Source organism: Phytophthora ramorum, assembly GCF_020800215.1.
Source record: "Phytophthora ramorum isolate Pr-102 chromosome Unknown Phyram_PR-102_s0003, whole genome shotgun sequence".
In the NCBI taxonomy this organism is placed as follows: Eukaryota; Oomycota; class Peronosporomycetes; order Peronosporales; family Peronosporaceae; genus Phytophthora; species Phytophthora ramorum.
Window position 1 is genome coordinate 2966050 of NW_027150649.1, and position 26447 is coordinate 2992496.

The 26447-nt window shown below is 55.6% G+C and overlaps 9 protein-coding genes across 9 annotated transcripts; 7 read left to right on the plus strand and 2 right to left on the minus strand.

Moving 5' to 3' along the window:
- Positions 1-335: 335 nt before the first annotated feature.
- KRP23_4059 (uncharacterized protein) lies at positions 336-2895 on the plus strand (the record flags this gene model as incomplete). Its single annotated transcript, XM_067888978.1, has 7 exons — positions 336-626; positions 702-725; positions 792-871; positions 944-1224; positions 2179-2365; positions 2443-2777; positions 2846-2895. 7 exons carry the CDS (start codon positions 336-338, stop codon positions 2893-2895), a joined length of 1248 nt encoding a protein of 415 aa, XP_067748177.1.
- Positions 2896-3019: 124 nt separating this feature from the next.
- Positions 3020-5135, plus strand: KRP23_4060 (putative methylenetetrahydrofolate reductase; the record flags this gene model as incomplete). Its single annotated transcript, XM_067888979.1, has 2 exons — positions 3020-4790; positions 4873-5135. The coding sequence occupies 2 exons, from the start codon at positions 3020-3022 to the stop codon at positions 5133-5135; spliced, it is 2034 nt and encodes a 677-aa protein (XP_067748178.1).
- A 531-nt stretch (positions 5136-5666) lies between these two features.
- KRP23_4061 (Threonine--tRNA ligase 1, cytoplasmic) lies at positions 5667-7898 on the plus strand (the record flags this gene model as incomplete). The annotated part of the gene is made up of 1 exon (XM_067888980.1): positions 5667-7898. One exon carries the CDS (start codon positions 5667-5669, stop codon positions 7896-7898), a length of 2232 nt encoding a protein of 743 aa, XP_067748179.1.
- Positions 7899-9908: 2010 nt separating this feature from the next.
- On the plus strand, positions 9909-11672 carry KRP23_4062 (Mono(2-hydroxyethyl) terephthalate hydrolase; the record flags this gene model as incomplete). Its single annotated transcript, XM_067888981.1, has 1 exon — positions 9909-11672. The coding sequence occupies one exon, from the start codon at positions 9909-9911 to the stop codon at positions 11670-11672; it is 1764 nt and encodes a 587-aa protein (XP_067748180.1).
- A 1471-nt stretch (positions 11673-13143) lies between these two features.
- Positions 13144-14691, plus strand: KRP23_4063 (Catalase; the record flags this gene model as incomplete). Its single annotated transcript, XM_067888982.1, has 1 exon — positions 13144-14691. The coding sequence occupies one exon, from the start codon at positions 13144-13146 to the stop codon at positions 14689-14691; it is 1548 nt and encodes a 515-aa protein (XP_067748181.1).
- A 354-nt stretch (positions 14692-15045) lies between these two features.
- Positions 15046-15429, plus strand: KRP23_4064 (uncharacterized protein; the record flags this gene model as incomplete). Its single annotated transcript, XM_067888983.1, has 1 exon — positions 15046-15429. The coding sequence occupies one exon, from the start codon at positions 15046-15048 to the stop codon at positions 15427-15429; it is 384 nt and encodes a 127-aa protein (XP_067748182.1).
- Positions 15430-17718: 2289 nt separating this feature from the next.
- Positions 17719-20347, minus strand: KRP23_4065 (uncharacterized protein; the record flags this gene model as incomplete). Its single annotated transcript, XM_067888984.1, has 2 exons — positions 17719-19191; positions 19259-20347. The coding sequence occupies 2 exons, from the start codon at positions 20345-20347 to the stop codon at positions 17719-17721; spliced, it is 2562 nt and encodes an 853-aa protein (XP_067748183.1).
- A 291-nt stretch (positions 20348-20638) lies between these two features.
- Positions 20639-21514, minus strand: KRP23_4066 (uncharacterized protein; the record flags this gene model as incomplete). Its single annotated transcript, XM_067888985.1, has 1 exon — positions 20639-21514. The coding sequence occupies one exon, from the start codon at positions 21512-21514 to the stop codon at positions 20639-20641; it is 876 nt and encodes a 291-aa protein (XP_067748184.1).
- Positions 21515-23242: 1728 nt separating this feature from the next.
- Positions 23243-26293, plus strand: KRP23_4067 (Bifunctional 3'-phosphoadenosine 5'-phosphosulfate synthase; the record flags this gene model as incomplete). The annotated part of the gene is made up of 1 exon (XM_067888987.1): positions 23243-26293. One exon carries the CDS (start codon positions 23243-23245, stop codon positions 26291-26293), a length of 3051 nt encoding a protein of 1016 aa, XP_067748185.1.
- Between the last annotated feature and the right edge of the window lie 154 nt (positions 26294-26447).

Consider the following 26447-nt stretch of genomic DNA (forward strand, 5'->3'; position numbering starts at 1 on the left):
AATCCAACTCGATTGGGTCTAATTCGAAGTTAATAAGGATTTAAGATGAACTGAATTTTCCTTACTTGAAAGCTTGTCATGTGCTGCAGGCACATATATGACTATGACGAATGCCCTAATATTGCAGCCGCTTGCATTTTCGATTGGCGTGGGGCTTAACGATGCCTTGGCTGACAGCTGAATAACCCTGCCATTATTGCACTTTCAAAAGTGCAAAAAGGGCTGTTTTAGCGTAAATATATGCCAGCCCGATTTTATTCACCTTGATTTATCGTAAACCCACCACTTGGCACGTTTAAATCCCAAATCCCAAAGCACAATATCTATTTTTCGGGATGCCTGAGCGTGACCACCGTCGACCTGGTGTGAACGATGAGCTCTTCTTCTTCCACGAGGCGCTCGGCTCGGACGACGAGCAGGCGGCGGAGGACGAGCTGTGCGCGCGCGTTTTGTACTCGTTCGAAGATGGCGATCGGCTGCTGCAGAGTCTGCACCTGGTGCAAGGACTACTGGCGTTTGTACGCGGGGTGCAGACGAATGAGACGACGCCACAGTGGGCGAGTGTGACGCTCTCTAAGAGGCGGTTCTTCATCCTGGAGGTGGAGCCGAAGATCTTTATGGCGCTGGTACGGGGAACTATCTAATGGCTGGCAGTTCGTTGCCGTTGACGCTCACATATGGGTTTTTGGCTCTTGCTGCAGGGCGTGCATCCGACAGTCGAAATCGTAGGATATTGTTGTCTAAGACTGTGACTGATGCAGACCAAGCTCTGACTAATTGCTGTTGGACAGAAAGCCCACAGATTTGGGTACGAGGCTCTGCTGCGGGAGATGTATGGCATGTTTCGACTGTTCCACGGGAGCATCGACAGGTGGGCTTATCTTGAATCGTCTTGAGCGGAATCTCCTGTAACTAACAAGCTTGTGGTCTGCATGCTGCTCAGTAATTTACGCTGGCTGCCTCCCGTAAAGAGTGACGCGACTTCAATCACGGGAAAATACGAGGATGGAATGGATCTGCTGATGGGCATTGCGAGGACCCGGAAGCGGCTGCGCAAGCTTCGGCTTGCCATTGATTCTCACACTCACAATCAGCTGCTTGACGACGCTGGTGGACAGCAAGACGACAATGTGATGGCGCGACTACAAGACGAGAAGATGGCCGTAGAAGCAGAGCTTGAGGTGCTGGTGGCACACTCACCTGTATCAATACTGCAGAGAAAATGTGCCGACTTCTTTCCTACGTTGCTACAGGCACTTGACGCTCGTGGAGCGAGTGGGTTTTCAGAGTTACAAGGGCTCGGCTACTTCCCGATGGACCAGCCGACATTTTTGACACTCCAAACATTTGTAAATGGTTTCCACGCAGAGCTAAAGTCATCAGATGCAAACACGGGAGCAGATAAAGTGGAGAGCTCGGCGCTGTTTTTCAAAGGCAATCTTCTGTGGAGCTCTATGGAAACTGATACGATGCACTTGCTGTATAAATTTCTTCGGCTTCGCGAAGACCGTGGAATGACAATGCTCCGAGGTGACGATTCCCAATACGTCGGCGAGATTTGCCCTGATACAGCACCAGCGGGCAATACGCTGTGGATGACGAACGCATACGAGGATACCTTCCTTCCTATTTGGTCCAGTAAGCTTTCCTATGCAGAATGCGATGCTGTCTCCCACACAGAAGACGGCCCTCCTCACATTCGTAGGGCGGCTCGCTCCCTACACAAAAAACACCCCGTCTCGCTGTCAACATTTCTGTCGGAAGCACCGTCGTCTGGCGGCATTAATCTGTTGACATCTTCCTCCACCCCACGCTCTGGAGTTACTGCTGGATCCTCGCCGTTTGGGTCACCTTCGCATTCTCCAGCATCATCGACTCGATTTAGTGGGCCACGGAGCTATGGAGCGAGCCCTGCCAGCTCGAAAAATGCGATGAAAGCACGAGCTAGCTCCATCTCGTTTCGTAATGCTGGCTTATTGCTGAAGAATGGCTGCTTTTCAAAGCTGCTGCATGTAGTTCGAGAGAAGCAATCTGAAAGAGCTTTGGGTGAAACAGAAGCAGTGTGGAGCCCACTTATTTTCCCTCTTGATGACTGGGCCGCTCCCGACAATGAGAATTCTGCTGCAGCAAGCTCAACTATGTCTGCAAAGCGTCGAGTGGTGGTGTGGCATGAGGCAGATCTCACGATGATCATCTTGCTACGCATGAATGAGACGAAGCTTACCCCCCTTGGTGCAGAACCAGGAGTTTTGAATGCGGCCTCGCTTGAGCGCTTAGAAGACTATCTCGATAGCCATCAGCGGTTCCAAGACCTGGCACAGCTCATATTCACGCGCTACAGCTCCACCTTTGCTCCTGAAAAGAGGTACGCCTGCTGGTGCACTTGCTAGCTTACGACGTAAAAGGCTTAAACTGATTGACACGCACTGCACTTTGCTGTAGCATACCGAATCTCCGTCCATTGCCGCCATTCCTGTACATCAATCGCGTCAATCTTGCGTTCCGGATCCAACACGTGCCGCGGCTTCTGAAGAGCAAGGAGGACGACTTGTTCCCAGTGCCTGTGAAGTTGCTGGCGCACTACTTCCCGGCGTCGACGCTAGCACTCGTCAACGACCTCCACGCGGAGCTGCACAGATCTTCTAATGTGGGCAACCGCGAAATCTGCGTCCGCACGCGTCATGCTGGCTGGGTACTCGCCAAGAAGTCAGAGACTTCGCACCGCGAGCTGTACGTCTTCTTCGACAGCAAGATTTCTTCCGTCTACGATCTGTCGGGTGCGTCCTGCTTGGAATGGGAAAACTTAAATGAGCTATGGCTGACTTGCTAACTCGTCACGTTGCAGATTCGCTGCAGATGCTGCTCCACGACCAGTTCGGCAACGTGTTGTTCTAAGGCGTGCACGCCATGAATCAAAAGCTTCAACTTCAGCAAATGTTGCGAGTTGTGTACACCACACCATATTCATCATCGCCACTTTGGCGCGCAACCAGTAGAATCACTTCGACCTCCAAGAGCAATGGGGAAGATCATCGAGTCCATCCGCAGCGCGTACGCGACGCGCGCGGACGACGCGTCTGCGCGACCCACCGTGTCCTTCGAGTTCTTCCCGGCCAAGACGAACGCGGGCGTGTTCAACCTGCTCACGCGCGTGGAAGAGATGGGGCTGGCGCTGCAGCCGACGTTCGTGACGCTCACGTGGCGCTCCGCCTTCAAGGACGAGGCGCTGTGGCTGCGCATCGGCGCCCACATCCAGAACGAGTTCCAGCTGGACGTGCTGTTGCACCTCACGTGCCACTTGCCCACGGAGCAGCTCAAGCGCATCCTCAAGAACGCGCGCGCCGCCGGCATCCGCAACATCCTGGCGCTGCGAGGAGACCCGCCCATTGGGGCCGACCGCTGGGCGCCCGTGGAGGGCGGACTCAGCAACGCCGAGGATCTCATCAAGCTCATCAGGGAGGAGCACGGGGACTACTTCTGCGTCGCCTGCGCGGGCTACGCGGAGGTGCACACGGAGTCGTGGAACCACCCGGACCTGCCACCCTCCAACGAGGCGCGCGCACTGGATCTGCAGCGCCTCAAGGCCAAGCAGGACGCGGGCGCGGACTTTATCATCACGCAGTTCTTCTTCGACGTGGACAACATGATCCAGTGGATCGCCGACTGCAAGGACGCTGGCATTACCATCCCCATCTTGCCCGGGTACCTGCCCATTCAGAACTACAGCTCCTTCTGCAAGTTCACGAGCTGGTGCAAGACCCGCGTGCCCGAGAATGTGCTCTCGGCCCTGGACGCCATCAAGAACGACGACGCGGCCGTGCGCCGCTACGGCACGCAGCTTGCGGTCGAGACGTGCGAGCGGCTGCTGGCTGCTGGCGTGAACTCACTGCACTTCTACACGATGAACCTGGCCACCACTGTGACGCAGGTGCTGGAAGGGCTGCAGCTGCTGCCTGCACGCAACCAGCGAGAGCTGCCGTGGCAGTCCACGCTGCAGCGCTCCACCATTGAAGGCGAGCAGGTCCGCCCGATCTTCTGGTCTAACCGTCAGGCTAGCTACATTGCGCGCACTGCTGCGTGGGACGAGTTCCCCAACGGACGATGGGGGGACCGCACGAGTCCGGCCTATGGTGAGCTGTCGGAGTACTATCTCGCCTTCAAGCGCCCGAAGCTCCAGCGCGCTGACTTGTGGGGTACCCCAACGACCGAGCAGGACGTGTGGAACGTGTTCGTTCGCTTCATTGACGGTCACGTGAAGCAATTGCCGTGGTGCGAGCAGGCCCTGTCGCTCGAGAGTGCTGCTATCCGCGAGAACCTCCAGTGGCTCAACTCGAACGGCTTCCTGACCATTAACAGTCAGCCGCGGGTGAATGGTGCTCCCTCCAGCGACCCATCTGTCGGCTGGGGAGGTGACAACGGTGTTGTGTTCCAGAAGGCTTACGTGGAGTTCTTCGTTGCCCCCGAAAAGATGGCGCACCTCGTGAAGGTCATGCGCCGCGACTACCCGCAGCTCTCGTTCCACGCCCTCAACCGCCAAGGCGACGAGCACCGCAACACACCACTGCACAGCGTTACGGCCGTCACGTGGGGAGTCTTCCCCGGCATTGAAATCGTGCAGCCGACTGTTGTAGACTCGGACTCGTTCGCGGCGTGGAAGGATGAGGCGTTCGAGCTGTGGCAGACCCAGTGGGCGTCGGCCTACGCTGAGGACTCGCGCTCGCGCGAAGTGATCCAGCATGTCCACGACACGTACTTCCTTGTCAACATTGTGGACAATGACTACGCCAACGGTGAGTCTTCTTGCGCTAGTGCACTAACCCACAGGCCACTCCGTGTATGCTAACCTTTGTAATGTCATGCTCCCGCTCACAGATGAGTCGGACATCTTCAGCATCTTCACACGGATCATCACGGAGGCCATGGACAAGGAGCAGCTGCGTGCGCGTGTGCTCGAGCTCGAGTCCCGCCGCGAGAAGATGTTTGACACGCTGGCGTCGTTCCAGTCGCTGCAGGAAGAGCTCAACGGCGAGCTGCGCGCCACAAACTCGGAGCTGGCGGGCGTGCGCACTGAGAACGCCCAGCTGAAGGAGAAGGTCCGCCAGCTGCAGGCCCAGCTCGCGCTCACGTCGCTGTAGAAGACCAGACCCCGCGCCAAGCAGCGGACGGGAGCAATCGCAACGAAACGGACGGGCGGATGGAGTGGCTGCTGCACGAAGCACCTGCCTGCCTCCCCTCCCATACAAGATTCCGATTGACCTCCGCGAGCTGGCGTTGGGCTCTGTAGAGCTGTCTGAAATGAACGATAGAGTGAATGATAATACACGCCGTGCATGTCGACTAGGCCAATTCTGCTTGGAAATATCTCTTGGCTGCTCGATTGCTGGAGGTCTGCATTGCTTTGCTGCAGTGGCCACGTACGCCGACGCGCGCTGAACTTGCAACAGCTATCACTTCACATTTTATATTGAGCAATAATCGATATATTGTTGAAATTCCTTCACCCACAAACAGTATCTTTCGAACAACTCTTTAAATGTATTCTCCTCTATACTATATTGACATTGAAGGTGTTCCGTTCGAGATGAACCCTGTACTGTCCATTCTCGGATCCACTCGATCCGCTCGGTCATTTTCAGTTTGGCGTTCCCCCACATCCGAGAAGAGTCATGAGTGAGCCCGCGCGCGCGCAGACGCGCCTGACCAAGGAGAGCGGCCCCAAGGTGACGGGCGCGGCCAGCGAGGCCAAGATCGGCGGCGCCTTCACGCTGACGCCCAACCCGCCGTTCGTGGCGTCGCGCGTGGCCGTGTACGACCGCATCATGGCCGCCCAAAAGCAGCAGCTGGAGGCGCTGGCCGCCGCGCAGACGCCCATCCGCATCACGCTGCCCGACGGCGCCGTGAAGGAGGGCGTGGCCTGGCAGACGACGCCCCTGGACGTGGCCCTCGAGATCTCGCAGGGCCTGGCCGACCAGGTCGTCGTGGCGCGCGTGACGTACCGCGGAAAGCCCGAGGACCCGCTGAGCGTCACGGCCGCCGACGTGGACGGCAACGAGGCCAGCGACAAGGCCGGCGACGCTTGCTGCGGGGCCGTGGCCGATTCGGCCGAGCTCTGGGACGTGTTCCGGCCGCTCATTGGCGACTGCAGGCTGGAGCTGCTCAAGTTCGAGGACCAGGAGGGCCGCATGGTCTTCTGGCACTCGAGCGCGCACATTCTGGGCGAGAGCCTGGAGACGCTCAAGGGCGCGCACCTGACTATTGGCCCCCCTGTGGAGGGAGGCTTCTACTACGACTCGTACATGGGCACGGAGACGGTCCCGGAGAGCGACCTCAGCGTGATCGAAAAGGCCTGTCAGAAGGTCGTCAAGGACAAGCAAAAGTTCGAGCGCATCGTGCTCACCAAGGACGAGGCCCTCGAGATGTTCGCCGACAACGTGTTCAAGACGCAGATCATCTCGACCAAGATCCCGGACGGAGGCAAGACCACGGCCTACCGCTGCGGCCCGCTCATCGACCTGTGCCGCGGCCCCCACGTGCCTCACACGGGCAAGATCAAGGCGCTGGCCGTCACGCGCGCCTCCAGTTCGTACTGGCTGGGCAAGACGACCAACGACACGCTGCAGCGCGTGTACGGCATCTCGTTCCCCGACAAGAACAAGATGAAGGAGTGGAAGCACTTCCAGGCCGAGGCCGCCAAGCGCGACCATCGCCGCCTCGGCGTGAGCGAGGAGCTCTTCTTCTTCCACTCGCTCAGCCCGGGCAGCGGCTTCTGGCTGCCGCACGGCTCGGCCATCTACTTCAAGCTGCTCAAGTTCATCCGGGAGCAGTACCGCGAGCGCGGATACACGGAGGTCATCACGCCCAACATTTACAACATGGAGCTGTGGAACATCTCGGGCCACGCCCAGCACTACAAGGACAACATGTTCGTGTTCGACGTGGAAGGCCAGGAGTACGCGCTGAAGCCCATGAACTGCCCGGCCGCGTCGCTTATGTTCGACTTCCGCCAGCGCTCGTACCGCGAGCTGCCCATTCGATTTGCCGACTGCGGCGTGCTGCACCGTAATGAGCTGAGCGGAGCCCTGACGGGCCTCACGCGCGTGCGTCGCTTCCAGCAGGACGATGCCCACATTTTCTGCCGCGATGACCAGATCAAGAAGGAGGTGCTGGACTTCCTGTCCTTCATGAAGTACGTGTACGACGTGTTCGGCATTGAGTTCAACCTGGAGCTGTCCACGCGCCCGGAGAAGGCGATGGGCGAGCTGGAGCAGTGGGAGCGTGCTGAGACGCAGCTTGGCGAGGCTCTGGACGAGTTTGTTGGCGCTGGCAAGTGGGTGGTGAACCCGGGCGATGGCGCTTTCTACGGCCCGAAGATCGACATCATGATCACGGATGCGCTGAAGCGCCAGCACCAGTGCGCTACCGTGCAGCTTGACTTCCAGCTGCCCATCCGCTTCAACCTGAAGTACCGCACGGACGACGCTGACAACTTCAAGCGCCCCGTGATTATTCACCGTGCCATCTACGGTTCGCTGGAGCGATTCGTCGCCGTGCTGGTCGAGCACTACGCCGGCAAGTTCCCGTTCTGGCTGTCGCCGCGCCAGATCCTGATCGTCACGGTGGGCGCCGCCTTCGTGGACTACGGTTACGAGGTCAAGGACGCCATGTTCCGTGCCGGCTTCGACGTCGACATCGATGACTCGGGCAAGACGCTGAACAAGAAGATCCGTGAGGGCCAGATGGCTCACTACAACTTCATCCTGGTGGTGGGCGCTCACGAGAAGGAAGCTCGCTCCGTGAACATCCGTACGCGCGACAACAAGGTCACGGGCACCAAGACGCTTGAAGAGGCCATCGCCATGTTCAAGGACCTGGAGACGACCAAGGCGGCCGACGAGTAAGCAGTGCGCAAGGTAGGAAAGGTTGGTGGCGGTAGGTTTCCCACTTTTCTCGGTCGCCCCTCTCAGCGGTAGCGTTTGTTTCAGTCTTTAGCTAACTAAAAGAGAGTCATCCAGTTGTGAGCGGTTCGTGCATCCTGTCGTGTCATGGCCACCACGGCGTTGTTGTGCTCCGTCCTGAGCCGGGGCTCTCAGCGTTTTTATCCGGCTTCAGAGGCAAAAGCAAGGTGTGCGTTGGACTCCAGCAGCTTCAAAGGCACAGTTGATGGAACCAGCCGCTACATGCGAGCTCATAAGCGGTGCTGTTGCCGTGGGCGACTTCAACGTGAGCGTATCGAACGCTAGCTTTGGACCGCATTCTAATGCAGAAGAAATAAATCATGCGATCGCCCGAGGGTGTTCACAAGGAAAGTCTGAACTGATGAACGTGAACTAATTGTGCAGGGATCTCAATACAACAAGCGAAGACAGATGGAAACACTATACTTGTTGCCGCCGTGCCTGGCATCCCTGGTGCGAATGGTGGATTCATGTTGTCGACATGTATTCACGTAATACGTGTAGCACAACCTCGCTGCCAGTCTGCGGCATGGAGACAGTCGCCCTAAACAATGACTCAGCAAATTGAACGCCGATAACGTATAGTGTCAGTAATACTTCGGGCCATTATGGCTGAATGCAAAGTTCGTACTTGATCTCGTCAAGCATCGTGTCGGGCTACGATCTACACCGATTGGGCTGTACATGTAGAATGCGCGTGTGGTCGCACAATCAGTAAAGGGCGGTGCTGACGCTGCAGTAAGGCCAGCTTTGCTGGATATGATGAACACGAGCCAATTTTGCGCTTGAGCGTGCTAATACTTCAACGTACGTGCTGCCGGCATCGCTGTGGGCAGTCCTTGTGGTTGCAGTTTGTTTGATCATTTCTCGGGACAATACTCTTTGGCTTCAGTGAAAGCGGGTGGGGGGAACGGAGATCCCCTCCTCCAGACCCTTAGTGCACCTGGAGCTGAGCCTCAGACTTCTCGACAGCCATACGCATTTGCAGAGCAAGGTGGCCTTGGTGCGTAATTGCTTCTGTTCGTGCTGCTAGTCAATAGCGTTTTCATAATAGATTGCGTTGGATTGTGTTTGGGTTGTATACTCCGTCCTAACCGATCTCCTTGAACTTGGGTTGCCTACTGCTGCTGATAAAAGAGACCAGTTCATCATCCGCGCCGACGAGATGAATGCACACGCGCTCTCGCCCTCGAGACTACGTTGTCTGTAGCACGCCAAGAGAGCACACATAAATGGGTGGGTTGGATCGGAGTGGCTTATCGCAGTATGTATACAAATGGGGCGGATTCCTTCGGCAGCGAGCAATGTGTTTTCGTATCGTTGCAGAGAATCAAGTGCAGTACTAGTACACACGAGCTGAGCGTCGGGGTCAATGACAAAGGATCGAATGAGCACTTCAACTCACGATGAAGGGCCAGATAGCGTTGCTGCTCTACGCCGGCGATTAAATGAATCAAGTGCTCAGTGATGACGACGGGCCAACTTCATGCTAACTCTTCGAGCTTCCCAGGAGCAATTTGTCAAAAAATGTCTGATTAGGTTCGTGTACATCGACACCTTCGTACCAATGACTGGGTTCTCCGTTTTCGTGCATGGGTATTGCGCGTATGGTCTCTTTCGCTGAGCAAAACTGCAGACGCCGGTGGAGAGCTAGCGATCGTAGGCTCCGAACAAGTGGATTTCTTTCTTGCCGATCACGGGTGTCCGGTTCAAGTTCAACCACTTGTCGTCTCCACACCGCACGGAATAATCATAATGCACCGATGCTGTGAATTGATGACTTCTATCGGTGTCATGCATGTTGAAGTGGAGTCGACTCCTTTTCAATCCCCTTACTAGAGAACAGAGCAGCGCTAGCACTTGAGTCAATATTAATTACGCCCAGTTGAATCTTTGAGCTCTCTCACTTCTCAATCCCCCTCGAGTCACTCGCATCGACACCACTCACAGTAGATGAGGGTTTCCTACGCTCCATTGATCGTGGCAACCTTGCTCGCGCAGTGCACCGTCTTCGCGGACGAGTGTGTAGACACTACCACCACCGGCAGCCAAACTTCAGTGCAGTCGACCACGTCGGTCACAACTTCGACGGCTAGTACAACCACCTCTTCCACTGCTGCTTCTGCATCTATCGACAGCGGTGAGAGCCTCGCAGTCGTGGAGCCGGTCATCGCTTGCTCCGACTTGGCATCGGTGGACCTCACATCCGTCGGCGGAAACGGTACCAACATCACTGAGGCATCGGAGACGGAGGTGGATGGCGTGTCGTACTGCTACCTGGAAGGCTACCTACCGCCACAAGCGAAGTGGATGATCCGCCTGCCAATTTCCACGTGGACACAACGTTACCTGCAAGCTGGATGTGGTGGCTTGTGCGGTGCCGACCAAGTCACCTTGTCTGTCGTTGCAGCTGAAGGCTCTGATCAGTACGAGAATGGGCACTTCGCCGTTGCTACGACCGATATGGACGGGGGCACCGACGGTTCTTTCGCCCTGAACGATGACGCCTTCATCGACTTCGCCTACTTGGCAGTGCACAACACGGCTGAGGTTGCCAAAGCTCTGATCAAGCAGTACTATGGCCAGGAGCAAGCTTTCGCCTACTTCAACGGGTGTTCGGATGGCGGTCGCGAGGCTGTCATGTCGGCACTGCGCTACCCGGAAGACTTCAACGGCATCGTGGCTGGAGCTCCAGCGTTCCTCTTCCAGTTCCAGAACAGCTTCCACCACGCTTGGGTTGCTCACAGCAACTTGGACGCCAATGACGCGCCGATCTTCAATCCCTCGCGCGTTCCGATCCTGTACGACGCTGTCATCGCTGCGTGCGATGCACTGGATGGTGTGGAAGATGGCCTTCTCAGTGATCCTCGCGCGTGCTCCTTCGACCCGAGGACTATTCAGTGTGCTGATGATGCCGACAATTCCACGTGCTTGACGACTGCCGAAGCCCAGGTGGCCTACGACTTTTACACAGGTCCAATCGACGAGGCCAGTGGCGAACACTTGACCGTGGGGGAGCTCCAGTATGGCTCCGAGAACGCGTGGGTCGGAGTCGGTATCCCCGCTACGGACGGAGGCACCGTTCTGAGTGAGTCAATTGCTCTGTCCGCACTGCGCTACCTCATCTTTGAAGACGCTCCAGGACCGAACTACACCCTGGATGACTTTGTGTTTGCCAACTCGACCATCGACCTCCTCAGACCGCACCACCCTTTCCTGGACGCAGTGAGTCCTGATCTCTCTGCCTTCCACGAAGCTGGCGGCAAGCTCATTCTGTGGCATGGTTGGGCCGACCAGCACATTTCACCGCGCACGACCATCCAGTACCACGAGAAGCTGATCGACACAATGGGCGCTGATGCCGTCGACGACTTCAACCGCATGTACATTTTCCCCGGCGTGTGGCACTGCGGAAGTGGTGAAGGCATGGCGTCTTTCGATTTGCTGACTCCGATGCTGGACTGGGTGGAGGCTGATTCGGCTCCGCACGAGATCATGACGTCGACGGAAGAGGACAGCTCCGAGTCGGGATCTTCCAGTACTACCTACCGCACTCGTCCGGCGTACCCGTATCCGTCTGTGGCGAAGTACTCTGGTTCGGGTGACGTGAACGACGCTGCTAACTGGGTGGAAGGCGACGCGTTGTACTCGAACCTGACTGCGTACTGGCTGGGCGTGGACTTCTTCGACGTGTTCACGCCCGTGATGCAGCCGTAAAAGCCCATGAGTGTTGCTTTTGACATGTTCATTTTGGTTTGGCAGTAGGTCTGCCCGCTGAAACCATCGCTTTCATAAGAATAAATCGATGTTACTTCTGAACTGTCTTACGAAAGCTCGCTGTTGCCTTTGGTCAATCCGCATTGAAGCTCTGCGAAATGAACCAGAGCTCGAAACGCATCTTGAATCAAAGATCAAGTTGAACTGGTACCAGGAGGGACCCCTGGTCTTTTGACTTCTGTTCCGGATTATTACAGTAGATTAGAAGCGTTCAGGATAACTTTCACATGAAAATGTTGTGCAGTGTTCGAGTATTCTCGTGATCTGAAAGTAAACAACTGGTGGTGATGCCTCCAAATTTCTCGCGAGAAAAGTCGTCGAGCTATTCAAGTTGCTAGTCACTTTCGTCATCTATTCGCCCCAAACACATGCCAATTGGTGAACTAGGATTTTGGCGAGACCAGTTCCATATCACTGAGATTCCCAGTTAATTAAGCAAAGCGTTATTCGATGAGGAAATCGATGTCAACGGACTGAATTGACACATTTAATTCAGATGCCGACAGTTTCTCGCTCAACTTTTCTGAACTATTGACTCGTTCACCTTTCCCCTTTGTATTGAAGAGCATATGCTATTGCCTGGGCCTGGACTCGCAGCTTCACGTGGATTCAACTTGAAAATTAACTTGCTGGAATCTTGGACCTGGCTGCCTGGCTTTCGGTGCAAGTCAGTCACTACGGCGGAAACTACTCGATGGAGAGATTACTGGCATTTGAAAAGTATATCCAACACACTGTTTTCTCGAGTAGTGTTAGCTACTGTTTGTACGCCGGTGCCGATTGCCGCGTTGGTTTTCTGCCAGGAATGCGCCCCCTCCTTCAGTACCCGGCTGATGGTTGGCGCGCAAACTACGGCTTTTGGGTTCGAGTTGCTATTCAAGGTGGTGTAATCGCCGGGTCCTCAGCAATTCATGCCAGATACCTGCTCGAAGGCGCTGCACTTTCGGCCAGACAGCTTTTTATTTTCTCGCTGGCTGTGGCGGTAGCCTACACAGGCATCGTTTTGGTCATTGGATGCTCTCCATCCCATGTTTGCACTTGCTACTTGCAGGAGGCGTGCCAGTCTTCTTTTGGCTGGACTGTTTCGCTCCATTGTAGGAAACGATGCCTTCACCCGGGTAAAAAGCAGCTTCGACAACTAGGAAAAATGTTCGCTGCGCAGAGTTTGATGATAGGGTACATGATCCCTACGATTGAAAGGGATCCTCCAGGTACGACAACGATTGCCACCAAGCAGCCACTCGAGCCTTTCAGAGAACTTTATGGTCGCCCGGGTCGGACAGGGCTCGATCATGTCTCGATTCCGGGGGTGCGACAAGAGCTAACACGCAGCCATTGTATTGGCGTGTTCGGCTTGATGGTCTACCTGCTGCTCTCTCACTTTTCAATTTGCAAAGCGCCACTTGAAGCCATGGCTCCCGCCACACCGCCAGTCGCCACCACCAGCAACGGCGCACCGCTGCCACCCACGGGTCTCACTGCGTCTGCAACCGCTGGTCCTCGCGGCCCCATCGTGCTGCAGGACTTCGCTCTGCTCGATCACCTGGCGCACTTTGACCGCGAACGGATCCCTGAACGCGTGGTGCACGCTAAAGGCGCAGGAGCGTTCGGCTACTTGGCGGTCACGCACCCCACTGCGGCCAAGTACACGAGCGCCAAACTCTTCTCATCGGTGGGCAAGCGCACCCCCGTGGCCATCCGATTCTCTACCGTCGGAGGCGAGTCGGGCAGTGCTGACACCGTGCGAGACCCTCGCGGCTTCGCCATCAAGTTCTACACCGAGGAAGGCAACTGGGACCTCGTGGGCAACAACACGCCCATCTTCTTCATCCGCGACCCGATCCTGTTCCCGAGCTTCATCCACACGCAGAAGCGGCTTCCCGGGACGCACCTCAAGGACGACAACATGATGTGGGACTTCTTCTCGCTGCGTCCGGAGACGCTCCACCAGCAGACGTTCCTGTTCTCGGACCGCGGCATCCCTGACGGCTTCCGCCACATGAACGGCTACGGCAGCCACACGTTCGTCAACGTGAACCGCCAGGGCAAGACCACCTACGTCAAGTATCACTTCAAGACGGACCAGGGCATTCGCAATCTGCCAGTGGACGAGGCCGCCGCTCTCGCGAGTTCGGACCCCGACTATTCCATCCGAGACTTGTACGACGCTATCGAGCGCCAGGACTTCCCCTCGTGGACGCTGTACATCCAGACGATGACGCCCGACCAAGCAGCAGCCGAGCGCGTCAACCCGTTCGACGTCACCAAGGTTTGGTCGCACAGCTCGTACCCGCTACAGCAGGTTGGATGCTTAGTGCTGAACCGCAACCCGAAAAACTACTTCGCCGAGGTGGAGCAGCTCGCGTTCTCGCCGTCGCACATGGTGCCGGGCATCGAGCCGTCGCCCGACAAGATGCTGCAGGGGCGTTTGTTCTCGTACCCGGACACGCATCGCCACCGCCTCGGCCCCAACTACCAGCAGATTCCGGTCAACAAGCCGCTGAACGAGCCTCAGACGTACCAACGCGACGGCTTCATGACGGTCGATGGGAACATGAACGACGCCCCCAACTACTTCCCCAACAGCATGGGGGGTCCGTTGGAAGCTGACACACTGCGCTATCACACGTACAGAGGCGATCACTTGATAGTGGACAAGTTCTCAACTGCCGACGACGACAACTTCTCGCAAGTGGGCGACTTCTACCGCAAGACGCTGGACGCTGCTGCACGCGAGCGTCTGACGGACAACATTGCGGGTTCGCTCGTCAACGCGTCGAAGCCAGTCCAAGCCCGTGCTGTTTCCAACTTCGCAAAGGCGGATCCGGACTACGGACAGCGTGTACAGGAGAAGCTGCACGCTCTCGAGAAGGCCAAACACGCCAAGCAGAAAGCCAAGGAACGTGCAACCGAGCCGCTGAACCCACCGCGCAGAGTCCTCAAGCCGGTGGTGGCGTAGGGTGATCGATGCGTATTGAAGCTGCATTCACTTCCGTAAGCAAAATCCTCCTTTTTCCATGCAAGAACTCAGTCCAGTATGAAAATTGTATGCAGTTTACTGTTCGCGCAGTCGTACGAAGGAAATGTTAGAACTTTTTTTTTTGGTATGCAATACAGTAATCCAAGCCAGGGGGTGTGCGCTCACGGCCGCGACTACTTTTGCCGTCGCCTTTTGTCTCCACTATTAGTGCTGGACGTACACGTTGCAGGCCAGACGCTCCCCCTCCGAACTCGAGTCAATAATGGCGGTCGAGTGGTGCGACTCTGCCAAGTCGGACACTGCGTCAGGAACGGCAACAAACTCGTCGACAAGATGATGGTGTGCAAAGACCACGTGGTGCTGCTGAGGCAGAACGAGAAATTCGTGGACGAGCGAAACGCTGACGATTATGCTCTGCACTCGAGTGAAAATGCAAGGCGGACGCAAATCTGCAACGTTGTGGGCTGCGGCAATGCCAACGTTGACCCAGAAATATCACGGCGTCTTTTTTGTGACGAACATTTGCCTGTGATTAACGATATACGAGCCAGAATCATGATGGCCAAGTGCCACGGGGACGAAGTGGTGCAGATTTCGCTGAGGTACAACGAGATTTCCCCGCGCAAGTTTCTGGATGAAGGACATGTTGAATACTACAATTCACTAGTGGCCAAGCATGAATTCGTGGTTCCTACCGTTCACGTGAAGGATGGGTAGTTGACGGGATTATCTCGTCAGCTGTGACTTTTCGTTGGTAGCTCGCAAATGTGAAAGTTCGCACGCACCCTTACTGTGAACAAGAAGCGTTTTATGGCACGGCGCTTTGTTACGAAATTGGCGCTGGGGGCAGTCGTTGTGAAGAGGAAATATCAGGTTTACGTTCCGTTTACTGGTTAGAGGTTTACTTACTCGTAGACTCTAGCTTCATTTCCCGATCCAATCGAACTGAAAGGTAAAATCCACCCTTATATACAAGCACAAGTGTAGACGTCAAAGAAAATCCCGATACAACGAGCAGAACTTAGAGCACATGCACCACTCAGACAGCCAGAGTGGCTAATACCCAGATTGCTATTTTGTCTTAGATCAGCATCATCTGAGTTACCAGTACGAATGCCAGTTGATAAATTTCATTCAAATCACAGTTACGCTTCATGACTGTCGCAAACATAACGAAAGATATTATCTCCAGCAGCGCGAGATCAAAAACGTTGCGCACTGTAGAATTCACATTACTAGGCATCATGCCTTCCAAATCCATGTTGTGTCGTATGGTCAGGACAAAGTATCTGTAAAATACGGGGATGAGAGACTCTAAATACTCCGTTAGAACCATGCACTCTGATGTAAAAAGCGCTTCGAGGGCTTCGTGCAGAATAAACGAGTTCGGGCCGGATGGAGTGTGGACAATGCTTGGTTTACTCGTGACTTTTTGCTTTTCAGCGCTGGATACAGCCCCAAAAGGTTGAATTCTCGCTGAACGAGTTTACCTTGCACCTGCATTCACTGTTGGTTGAATGCTGGTAATCTCGTTAAAATGTGTGTTCTTGGAGCGATGCTGTACTTCACGGGGTATGCTCTTAAAAACAAGCTTTTCTGCACTACTGCCATTTGTGAATTCTGCTAGCGAGTCGATCAGTTTCCGTGACGAGTCGGATAGGGCGTACGGAATACTAGAGTGTACTCGAATGCCGGCCTCTTTCGCCACAGTTCAGGTTTGTGACAAAGCACTCGAATAGAGGCCAACAAATTTCCTTGACTTAGTGTACATGTACCAATACTCTCATGAAGGCGAGCCGAAATTGTGCAAATGTGGCGGTACAAGTTGTATCATCCGAATGCTGTTTGGCAAAAATCAACGGTTGTCATGGTGACTATGGTGCGAAGCTCGTTGCACGCATGTAGTCACGTACAGAGCGTTGAAAAATCCAACGATGAAGATGATGGCCTTAGGCATTATGTCTTCCACGTGCGTCGTATATATTGAGAGGAGATACTTCATCAACACTTTAATCAGAGGGAGCAGCAAAATTACAGCCGATCCGTATTGTGTTTCTCTCACCTCGGTGAACAGAGTTTGATAGGCCGGGTACACGATGATCATGAGCCCCTTGATACCGATAAAGGCAATGCACCTAACGAGTTGGCTTCGATCTGCTGAGGTATCATGAAAGATTTGTCGTCCAGCGATCAGGCGAAACGAGACTAGCCGTATAGAAAACCGCGAGTCCTGATATCAATATGAACGGAATCGGAAAGACCCATACTTATAGCTGGAAATGTGACACCAACGCAGCAAAAAGTCAGGATGAGTTGAAGGTGATAAAATCTGCCTCGATTCACATGAAACTGGGCTTGCACAGCTGCAGTGTAGCCGACTACACCCGTCAAGCCCCACTCGGATCCAAAAACCATAGTTTGCAACTGGACCTTCCTTTGGGTCCTGCAACGGAATCAAATCTTGTACACGTCAGGCCGTTATAATGGGGAGCGGGTGCTCAGACGGACGAGAATGACTCGAAGAGGGGATGCCGTTCGAGTTTAATCCTCCAAAGCTAATATACGCTCCAGCGAGTATTTACCATCTCGGTGGCTGACTTGCAACTGGAACCATGATCGAGCCAGCCTCTTGCCCCAGAAGACGATCCAAGTGCAATACGATGCAGTCCGGGAAACAGACACCTGCAAAGTGCCTTGCCAGTGAACGCGAAAATAGTATAGGTACTTAGTGCGAGTCTCTATTAGGCACATAACTCACGTACATACAGCCCGTAAATCTTGGTAGAATTACCACGGTAAGGAGCAATAACACAACGCAAATGGCGTGCCGTTGTGAAAAAGACTTGTAGCGCTTGGTGGAGAATTTTTGCATTCTCATGAGCGTTAGGAGACAGTTAGACTACACTTTTCGGAAAAGGTATTGCCCTGAACTTGTAGGTCGGGCAATAGTTTTTTTCTGGCATATATTTGAATGGAAGTTCGGTTTGCTTGCTAGCCAGCCTTCAGTCAGTAAAAGCTGGTAGTGATAATCGGAGCCACCTTGGAGGGGCTGAGCTTCTCCAGCACCTTCTGGCCCATGTCGTCATCCTCGAGTTTCTGTAGAAGTTTGGCGTTCAGTTGCCTTTCGCGGCTATTCATGAGCGTACGGGGCAAATGCAGGGGCGACATGGGCTGGCCCTGCCTCTGCTCGACCATTTGCACGACCAGTTTTTTCTGGAAGCTCTTGTTTCGCTGGCGGATACCTCGTGTCTGGAGGTGTTGCGCTTCAATAGCAGCGCGGCCTTCGGAGTGATACTGGCGTGCAAACGTGAGATCATCTTCGACTTCTTGACGTTCGCGCTGCTTTTTCTGAGCGCGCTGTTCGAGCAAAAACTGCTGCCGCTCGAGCGCCTCCTTGTGCCGTGCATCCTGTGCTAGTTGCTGCTTCAGCAACTCGGCGTCGTCTTTTTCCTTCTGATATTTCTCGGCGCGGTGCTCGTCTTCAAGTGCTTTTTTCCTCATTTGAGTCTGCAGAGTCTCAGCGATGCCCCTTTGCTGCTGGTCACGACGCTGGAGATTAGACTGGAGTCTACGCATACGCTCCTCATCTTCTTTAGCTAGTCGGCGGGCGTAGGCTTCCATCAGCTCAACGTCCTCTTGGTGTTCCTGCAGCTTCACGCGACTTTTGTGCTGCTGCACCAGTGAATTTTCCGCTTGCACCTTTTTCATGCGTGCATGCTCCGTGTCGCGGCGATGACGCGCATCTGTCTCCAGCCGATTGAGCTCAGCCTGCACACGCTCCACTTCCGCTGCTTCGTCTTGCTTGCGTTGCGCCTCTCGCTGTTCCAGCGCAATTTTTTGCTGTTTCAACTGCTCGTCGCGCTCTCGACGAACCTTCATGATGCCTTCGTGCTGTCGCTGCTGTTTAGCAATTTCCTGCTCTCGCCACTGGCTCAAATCTTGCTGCTGGTGCTGGAAAGCGTCGTCCTTTATCTTCTTCTCACCGTCTCGACCCTTTGCCTTCTCCTGTTGTTGGGCATCCAGCCAGGCCTTCTGCATCCTCTTCTTCTCCACAAGCCTAGTCTTCTCTTTCTCTTGATCGGTCTCAAACTCCACGAGTGTGAGAGCATTGAGCAGTACCCACTCATCTTGGCCCTTGAGGCCTTCTAAGCTTGGTCCTCTACCTCCCGCTTCCGTTCCAGCACTTGCACCAGCTCTCACAAGGTCACCACTTCCTCTTCGAGCGCTGTTGCCGCCTTTGTTGTCATTGTTGCTGCCCGGATGCTTGAGCTTTTGACGCTCCAGACTCAACTTCTTAACCACGGTTTCCAGCGCCACAATGTCTGCCTCCATCACCCGCTTCTGCGAGTGCAGCAGAAGTCGGTTGGCCATACTGGCGATCGAGGAGGCGAAGGCCGGGTCTTGCTTGGCATATTTGGCCGTGAGTTTCGTCGTCAGAGCGTCTGCCACCGCTTGCCGTTTGTCACTCTTCACCTCCTCCTGCAAAACAGTTTTTCGTGTTGGTGGACTGGTAAGACAAAGTTTGGATTCGAGATTAGCGACGTACTCGCATCAAAAGGCTCACGGCCTTGGCCCGACCGCCCATTCCTGGTTTCTTGAGCTTGGCACTCGACACTGCGCGCTTGTCCATGATAGTTTGACTACGTCTTGGTGGGAGAGGAAGTGCTGGACGGCATGGTCGTCCCTGGGTATTTTTGATGGTAGTGGTGCAAACCAGGAATAGCAGGCAGCGAAGTTTGCTATTTTCAAGAACGAGAATCTGTGACGTGTGTCTTGGGATACTTGGATTTACCATTGTGTTTTCTACAGCAGCTGCTTGTGCGTGCTGAAAGCATTTAGGCAATCTTGGCCTCGTCACCTCGGTGGCTTGGTGCTTGGGCATGGGCAGCAACACGCTGGTCTGGGCCTTGTACGCTTGGTACGCCTGGATCGGCGTGTTTCTCGTCACTGCGTACACACTACCGACGGTTGCTCTGCAGTTTTGAGCTGCAGTCGGCCCGGCGTTTGCCATGCTCTTTCTCTTCCTGGTGTCGGGTATCCCACCGCTGGAGATGCAGGCGGAAGAGCGCTGGGACGAGATCATGAGGCGGCTGTAGAACCACAGGCCGCTCTGGATGAACTTGCCCTTGTTGGCCTCGTTGCGGCGGAACTGCGTCTTCTGGTAGTCGGCTGTCACCTCCATGAGGTACCCGAGAGCCCAGAGACTCGAGCCAGCCACGTCAAAGGGCGACATCTCCGGGTTGTGGGCTCCGTGAGCGAGGGCCACCAGCACCGGCACCACCGTGAGGAGCACCCAGAGGCCCTGGATGTTCCAGACCGAGAAGAACTGCAGCGGGTTCACACGGATCTCGACGAACCCCTTGTCCTCGCTGATGCGCAGGACAGGAACGCGCCGAAACGGAGACACCAAAGCCACACAAATGCTGCGAGCAGTGAGCCTCGCCAGCAGTACGTTGGTGAAGGAGCCTGTGACGTCCAAGAAGTGCTCGGTTTGCTTTGGCACGGCGTAGAGCGACGACAGCCACTGGATGCCGAAGCACACGAAGGCGTAGAGCTGTAGCTCCTTGTAGGACGGTACCAGTGATGCTGCCGACCCACTCACCACCATCCCGACAACGTTGCGCAGAAATCCCATTGACAAGGGGGGGGGGCTTTAATTGGGACGAAAGAAAATTTGGAAGTGGCGTGACATATCCAAAGTCTGCACGGTCTCACTTACCTGAACGAGTTCTTCCCTGTTCCTCACGACTGTAGAAGCACCATATACACGCGTGCTGTGCTCAATGCAAAGCTGCAAATCAAAGGCTGGTAGTCGACCATTGAAATTAGCTCACTTCAACCAGGACAACAAATCAGAATCGTTTGCAACCACATGGACGTTGGGGTATTAACTGATACTATCCAACGAGTCTCCGTTTACAGAGACTTAGGCGATCTTGGCCCTCTTTGGCTCGGGCAGTGTGCGCTTGGGCATGGGCACCAGCACGCTCGTCTGCGCCTTGTACTCCTGGTACGTCTTCAACTTACCCCAGCGCTCCTCCGCCTGCTCCTCGAGCAACGGGACACCAGACCGGAAAATGATCAGCAGCGCCATGAACGCCGGGCTCACAGCTGCTCCGCACTGCATGGCAAAGCTGGGCAGCGTGTGGACTGCCACCAGGAAGACGCCAATCCACATCATGATCTCGCCAAAGTAGTTCGGGTGGCGGCTGTAGCTCCACAGCCCAGTGCGGATGAACTGCCCCTTGTTGCGCTTGTCGTGGCGGAACTGGGTCTTCTGGTAGTCCGCCGTGATCTCGATGATGTAGCCGACGATCCACAAACTTGTGCCGACCACGTCGAGCGGCTTGATCTCCGGGTCGTCAACACCGTGCGTCACGCTAAGCAGCACGGACAGCAGCGTGAAGAAGACCCACAAGCCCTGGATGTTCCAGGCGGCCAGGAAGCACAGCGGGTTCACGATGATGTCGGCGAAACGAGTGTCGGCGCCGCACTCGCAAATGCGCCAGTACAGGAACGAACCGAGTCGCACGCACCAGAGCCACACGAACGCCGTGAGCAGTGTGTCGCGCCATGACACCGACTCGCTCGTGAGGTACGCGAGCAACGAGACCGTCGCGTAGGTGACGGAGCCTGTGAGGTCAAAGTATCTCTCCGTCTTGTTGGGAATGCCGTAAAGAGCCGAGAGCCACTGGATGCCCACACAGACGCCTGCGAAGAGCTGCAAGTCCGTGACGTAACCCACCGCTGCCACCAACGAGATGCAAGTCAGGAGCTCCCTCAAGTCTTGCGCGAAGCCCATAGTAGCGTGGTTTGGACGAGGGTGGGGCTTGAGGCTGGAGAAGCGGATTGAAAAATGAGAACAGCTTGACAACGGAGCTCGAACGAGGTCAATGTGCAGGTTGCAATGGCCTCCCACACGGGCGCCCGGCTTGCGTAGGACGTGCCACCATGAATTGCTGCGGTCTGTGATAAGCTTAGTATTGCGCCTAGATATCGATGAGCTCCTATGTCGCTTGCGGAATGCGATGGCAGGCACGCTCCGCACGTGCTGGTGTGTTTCCTAGCACTTCAGTCATTGGTGTCCAAGCCTTTAAATGTTCTGGCCCAGTGGAATGGCAGGGTATTGTTGCTGAAGCAGCACTGTTGATGCCGAGGAAAGCGACTCCTTGGAGCAATCAAGCGTTGCCTATTTTTCGCTGTGCGGGTGCGATGATTGGTTCGGTTCGGTTCCGACTGCCAACGCCAAGGCTTGGCAGTGCCGCTTTCTCGTGATTTACCCTGACGTCCGCGGACGGCAAATTTAGCATCGTTCATGTTGGACAGGAAAGCGACCCAGCGGCTGTAGTGGGGGAGCCTCAAGGTATTAATACTCCACAGGATGGAGCCTTCCTGCGACCAGAGAGAACTCACGTGATCACAGTGCGCTCGTGCTGTGCTAAAGACCACAAACACCTCCACGGGAAGACCTCGCACTGTGGCCCACGGTAGGCGCACGTTGCGGGGTGAACAGAAGGAGAGCACATTACGCAATCGTTAGCGACCTTGTGGGCGCCGTCGCACCACGTTGACAAGTTGAGCTGCAGTGAACCAGCCAGGATCATGAACTCTTCATCTACACGACCGCATTGGTATTTGCCCCCTATTCCTTTTAAGCAACCTTCTCCAAGAAACGTGTCAATTGGCGTCGTGAGCATGTCGGCGCCGTCATCTCAATACAGCGTGGAGGACAGACGCGAAGTAGGCGCCAGCTCGGTCGAGAAGCACGCACTCCACAGGCCTCCGCCGTAAGAGGAGCGCACGTGGAGAGTTCCAACGTGAGCAGCATGGCGACGCAATCGAATTGTGGACACCGCGATCTTGAAGCGGCGCGCGTCCGTTTCTGGCCAATAACCACGAAGCATCCTGACCGGGCAGTTGGCCAATCAGCAGCGTGGGCTCATTTCAGTCAAGTCCCGGTGGTGGTCATACTGCTGCGACAGATCAAGCGGGTGCTGCAGATCGTCTGATGTGACCGTCTGGAGGAATAGTATGAACCTTAATGACAGCGGGTCGGTTGTGGCAGCCGCACGGTTTGTAAAGATCGACGTGCGTTTGTTAAGTTCGGTGATTGGCCAGGTCTCCGCAATTGACCGTCCAGTCCAAGCGAAGCGCTTCACATACGCAGCTCGGCCGCCCAGCTGCGCAAATGGTCCACGTGATCCCTCCCACTGGTCAAAGTGTGCGCGCTAATCGCCGGCAGCTCAAGCTACGCCTACTCTGCGCAAGGCCATCCGATCGCCGCTCAAGCGCTGACGCCATGCCGGTGTGAGTGGTGCACATCATCAGAGGTAGCCATTTCGATAGTAAGCATAACTGCTATGCCACGTCTCTGTTCTTCCACATACAAACATCCATATAACCAACGAAACTTGCCGGTTAGGTTTAGGGACCATCGGAGTGATGGTCTTCGTATCATTCCGCGCTCCTGACGCCATTTCCCATTCCGCGCGGAAGGCAGCAAGGCATCAGGAGACGACCCGCCGCAGCCATGAGCGACGCCCTGTACGCGTCTGTGAAGCAGGAGGACCTCGAGCTCAACGAGGGCGCGGCCAGCCGCGTCTTCTCGCGCGGCCCGGACCACGATGAGCGCCGCGAGCTCGTCAAGAAGTTCGTGTTGGCCGCGCTCGTAGTCATGCCGTACCTCGTGCTTATCGCGCTCTTCGCTGGCGTGGGCAGCCCCAGTGTTGGTAGCAGCTACGCACCCTCGATCGCCGTGTCGGACCTGGCCAATCAGACGCAGGTGGACCAGGTGTGCGCCGACCAGCGCCTACAGAAGCTCGACATGCAGCGAAACGTATACTACGACTCGTCGCTGCTCACGCGGCCGCAGCGCTACGCGGCGCTGCAGCAGAAGGGCGCCACGCTTTGGTTCACGGGCCTCTCCGGTAGCGGCAAGAGCACCGTGGGCCGCGCCCTCGAGAAGGAGCTCCTGCGCCGCCGCGTGCACACGTACCGACTGGACGGAGACAACGTGCGTATCGGACTGAACCGCGACTTGAGCTTCACCGAGACCGATAGAGCTGAGAGCGTGAGGCGTGTGGGTGAGATGTCCGCGCTGTTCTCAGAGGCAGGCGTGATCACGCTTGTTGCCTTGGTGTCGCCCTTCCGAGCGCGTCGTGATGAGGTCCGAGAGCTCCACAAGAAAATGAACATCCCGTTCTACGAGGTGTTCGTGGATGTGCCGGTGTCCGTGGCTGCTGATCGAGACGTGAAGGGACTGTACAAGCGTGCAATCAAGGGAGAGATCAAAGACTTTACCGGCATCTCATCGCCCTACGAAGAGCCGCTGACCCCAGAGATCCACCTCAACGCCTCGAGCCAGTCGCTCGACGATGAAGTGAAGATGATCCTGGACAAGCTGGAGGCCGAGGGACTGCTGACTGGCGTGGAGGAGCCTCCCAGTGGATACCCTGGTGTGGCAGTTGCCGATGGCGGCAACGCCGTTGCGACGTTCCCGACGTTGTTCCCGGACCAGCCACGTTCTACCCGCCCGGGCAACTTCGACGAGCTTCCTCGTGTGCTGCTCCGTGACGAGGATGTTCACTGGCTGCAAGTGATTGGTGAGGGTTGGGCAGCCCCTTTGCGTGGCTTTATGCGTGAGGGCGTCTACCTGCAGTCTCTGCACTTCAGCAGCGTGCTGTACGACTCGGACAACCTTACGGATGGCCACCTGGCTCTCCACAAGTCGACCAACTTCTCCGAGTACTCTAGCGAGTTCGTGTCCAAAGGCCAGCGCGTCAATATGCCTGTGCCCATTGTCCTTCCGATCAACGATGCTACGAAGGATCACATTGGTGAATTTAAGCAGGTTGTGCTGGTGAGTCCTTCTGGTGAAGAGCTTGCGCTGCTGAACGAGCCTGAAATCTTCGACCACCGCAAGGAGGAGCGAATTACTCGTACCTTTGGTGCGATGGACAATGGACACCCGTATATTGCTGAGATTCTGAAGTCGGGCGAGTACTTGCTGGGTGGTGAGATCGAGCTGCTGTCTCGTGTCAAGTACAACGACGACCTCGACGAATATCGCTTGACCCCGACTGAACTGCGTAAGCGCTTCGAGGAAATGGGCGCGGATGTTGTGCTCGCCTTCCAGACTAGAAACCCAACGCACGCCGGCCATGCCTACCTGATGAACAACGCACGTGAGCAGCTGATCGCGCAAGGATACAAGAACCCCGTGCTGTGGTTGTCTCCTCTTGGCGGCTGGACGAAGGAGGACGATGTGCCTCTTGATGTGCGTGTGCGTCAGCACGAGGCGATTCTGCGCGATGGCATGCTGGACAAGGAGAGTACGGTGCTCGCTATCTGGCCGTCTCCGATGATCTATGCCGGTCCTCGCGAAGTGCAGTGGCACGCCAAGAGCCGTAAGAACGCTGGCGCTAGCTTCTTCGTTGTTGGACGTGATCCCGCTGGTATTAAGCGCTCTGATGGTGACAAGGACGACATCTATGCCGGCGATCACGGCCGCTTTGTGCTGCATATGACCCCGGGGATGGAGGACTTCAACATATTGTCGTTCTCGAAGGTGTATTACGACGTGCAGGACCATAAGATGAAACCCATGGACAGCAGCCGCAAGCAGGACTTCCTTTCTATCTCTGGCTCGCGTATGCGGAAGATGGCACGTGAGGGTCTTCAGAAGTGCGAGGGTGACAAGATCCCTGCTGGATGGGAGGACAAGCCGACGTGTGTTCCTCAGGGTTTTATGGTCAAGTCTGGCTGGGACATTATGATTGACTATTACCAGAACATCAACAGCCCGCGCTGGATCCCATTCGCGACGCAGTTCTCAAAGCCGGTGGTCGACACCACGCGCTCGTTCTCGTCAGAGGGCACGTTCGGCCGTACAGACTATAAGCTGCACTTTAAGAACGACAAGGGCGAGAAGATCTCGCCCTGGCACGACATCCCGCTTCACCCGGCGGACTCGAAGGACAACAGCTCGTACAACTTCATTGTCGAGATCCCCAAGGGAATCGCGCACAAGATGGAGGTGAACAAGGAGGACCGATACAACCCGATCATGCAGGATACAACGCACAACGGCACTCGTGGCCGTGACTACCTGTACGGCGTGCCCTTTTTCAACTATGGTTTGTTCCCGCAGACGTGGGAGGACCCAAGCGTGAAGGACGAGAGCGGCAACGGCGGCGACAACGACCCGCTGGATGTCATTGAAATCGGAGCGAAACAGCTGGCCATGGGCTCGGTGAACCCCGTGAAGATTCTAGGCAGCCTAGAGCTTGTCGACCAGGGCGAGGTAGACCACAAGATCCTGGTTCTTTCCCTCGCCGATGAGGATGCCGACAAGATTAACAGCGTGGCCGACCTGCAGAGCGTGAAGCCCGGTGTGCTGGACGCTTTGGTGGACTGGCTCAAGAAGTACAAGATCCCGGAGGGCAAGTCGGAGAACGTGTTCTCGCAGGAGAATCCGACGTCCGCAGAGGCCGCCATCCAGATCGTACAGGAGACGCACGAGCGGTGGCAGAAGCTCAAGGCAGGAGAGATTAGTGTCAAGGACGAGTTCTGGCTCAACTAGGTCCGTCAACAGAGCGCCATGCTCTTTGTTCGCGAACGTAGCTCAGCCTCATGAATGAATAAATGCTCTGTTTGAATAGGTTCGCGACAGCGGTGGAGTTTGCATGCCGACCTAGCTTGTGCTTTGATGTGGCAGCAGCTCAGAGCTCAAGCAA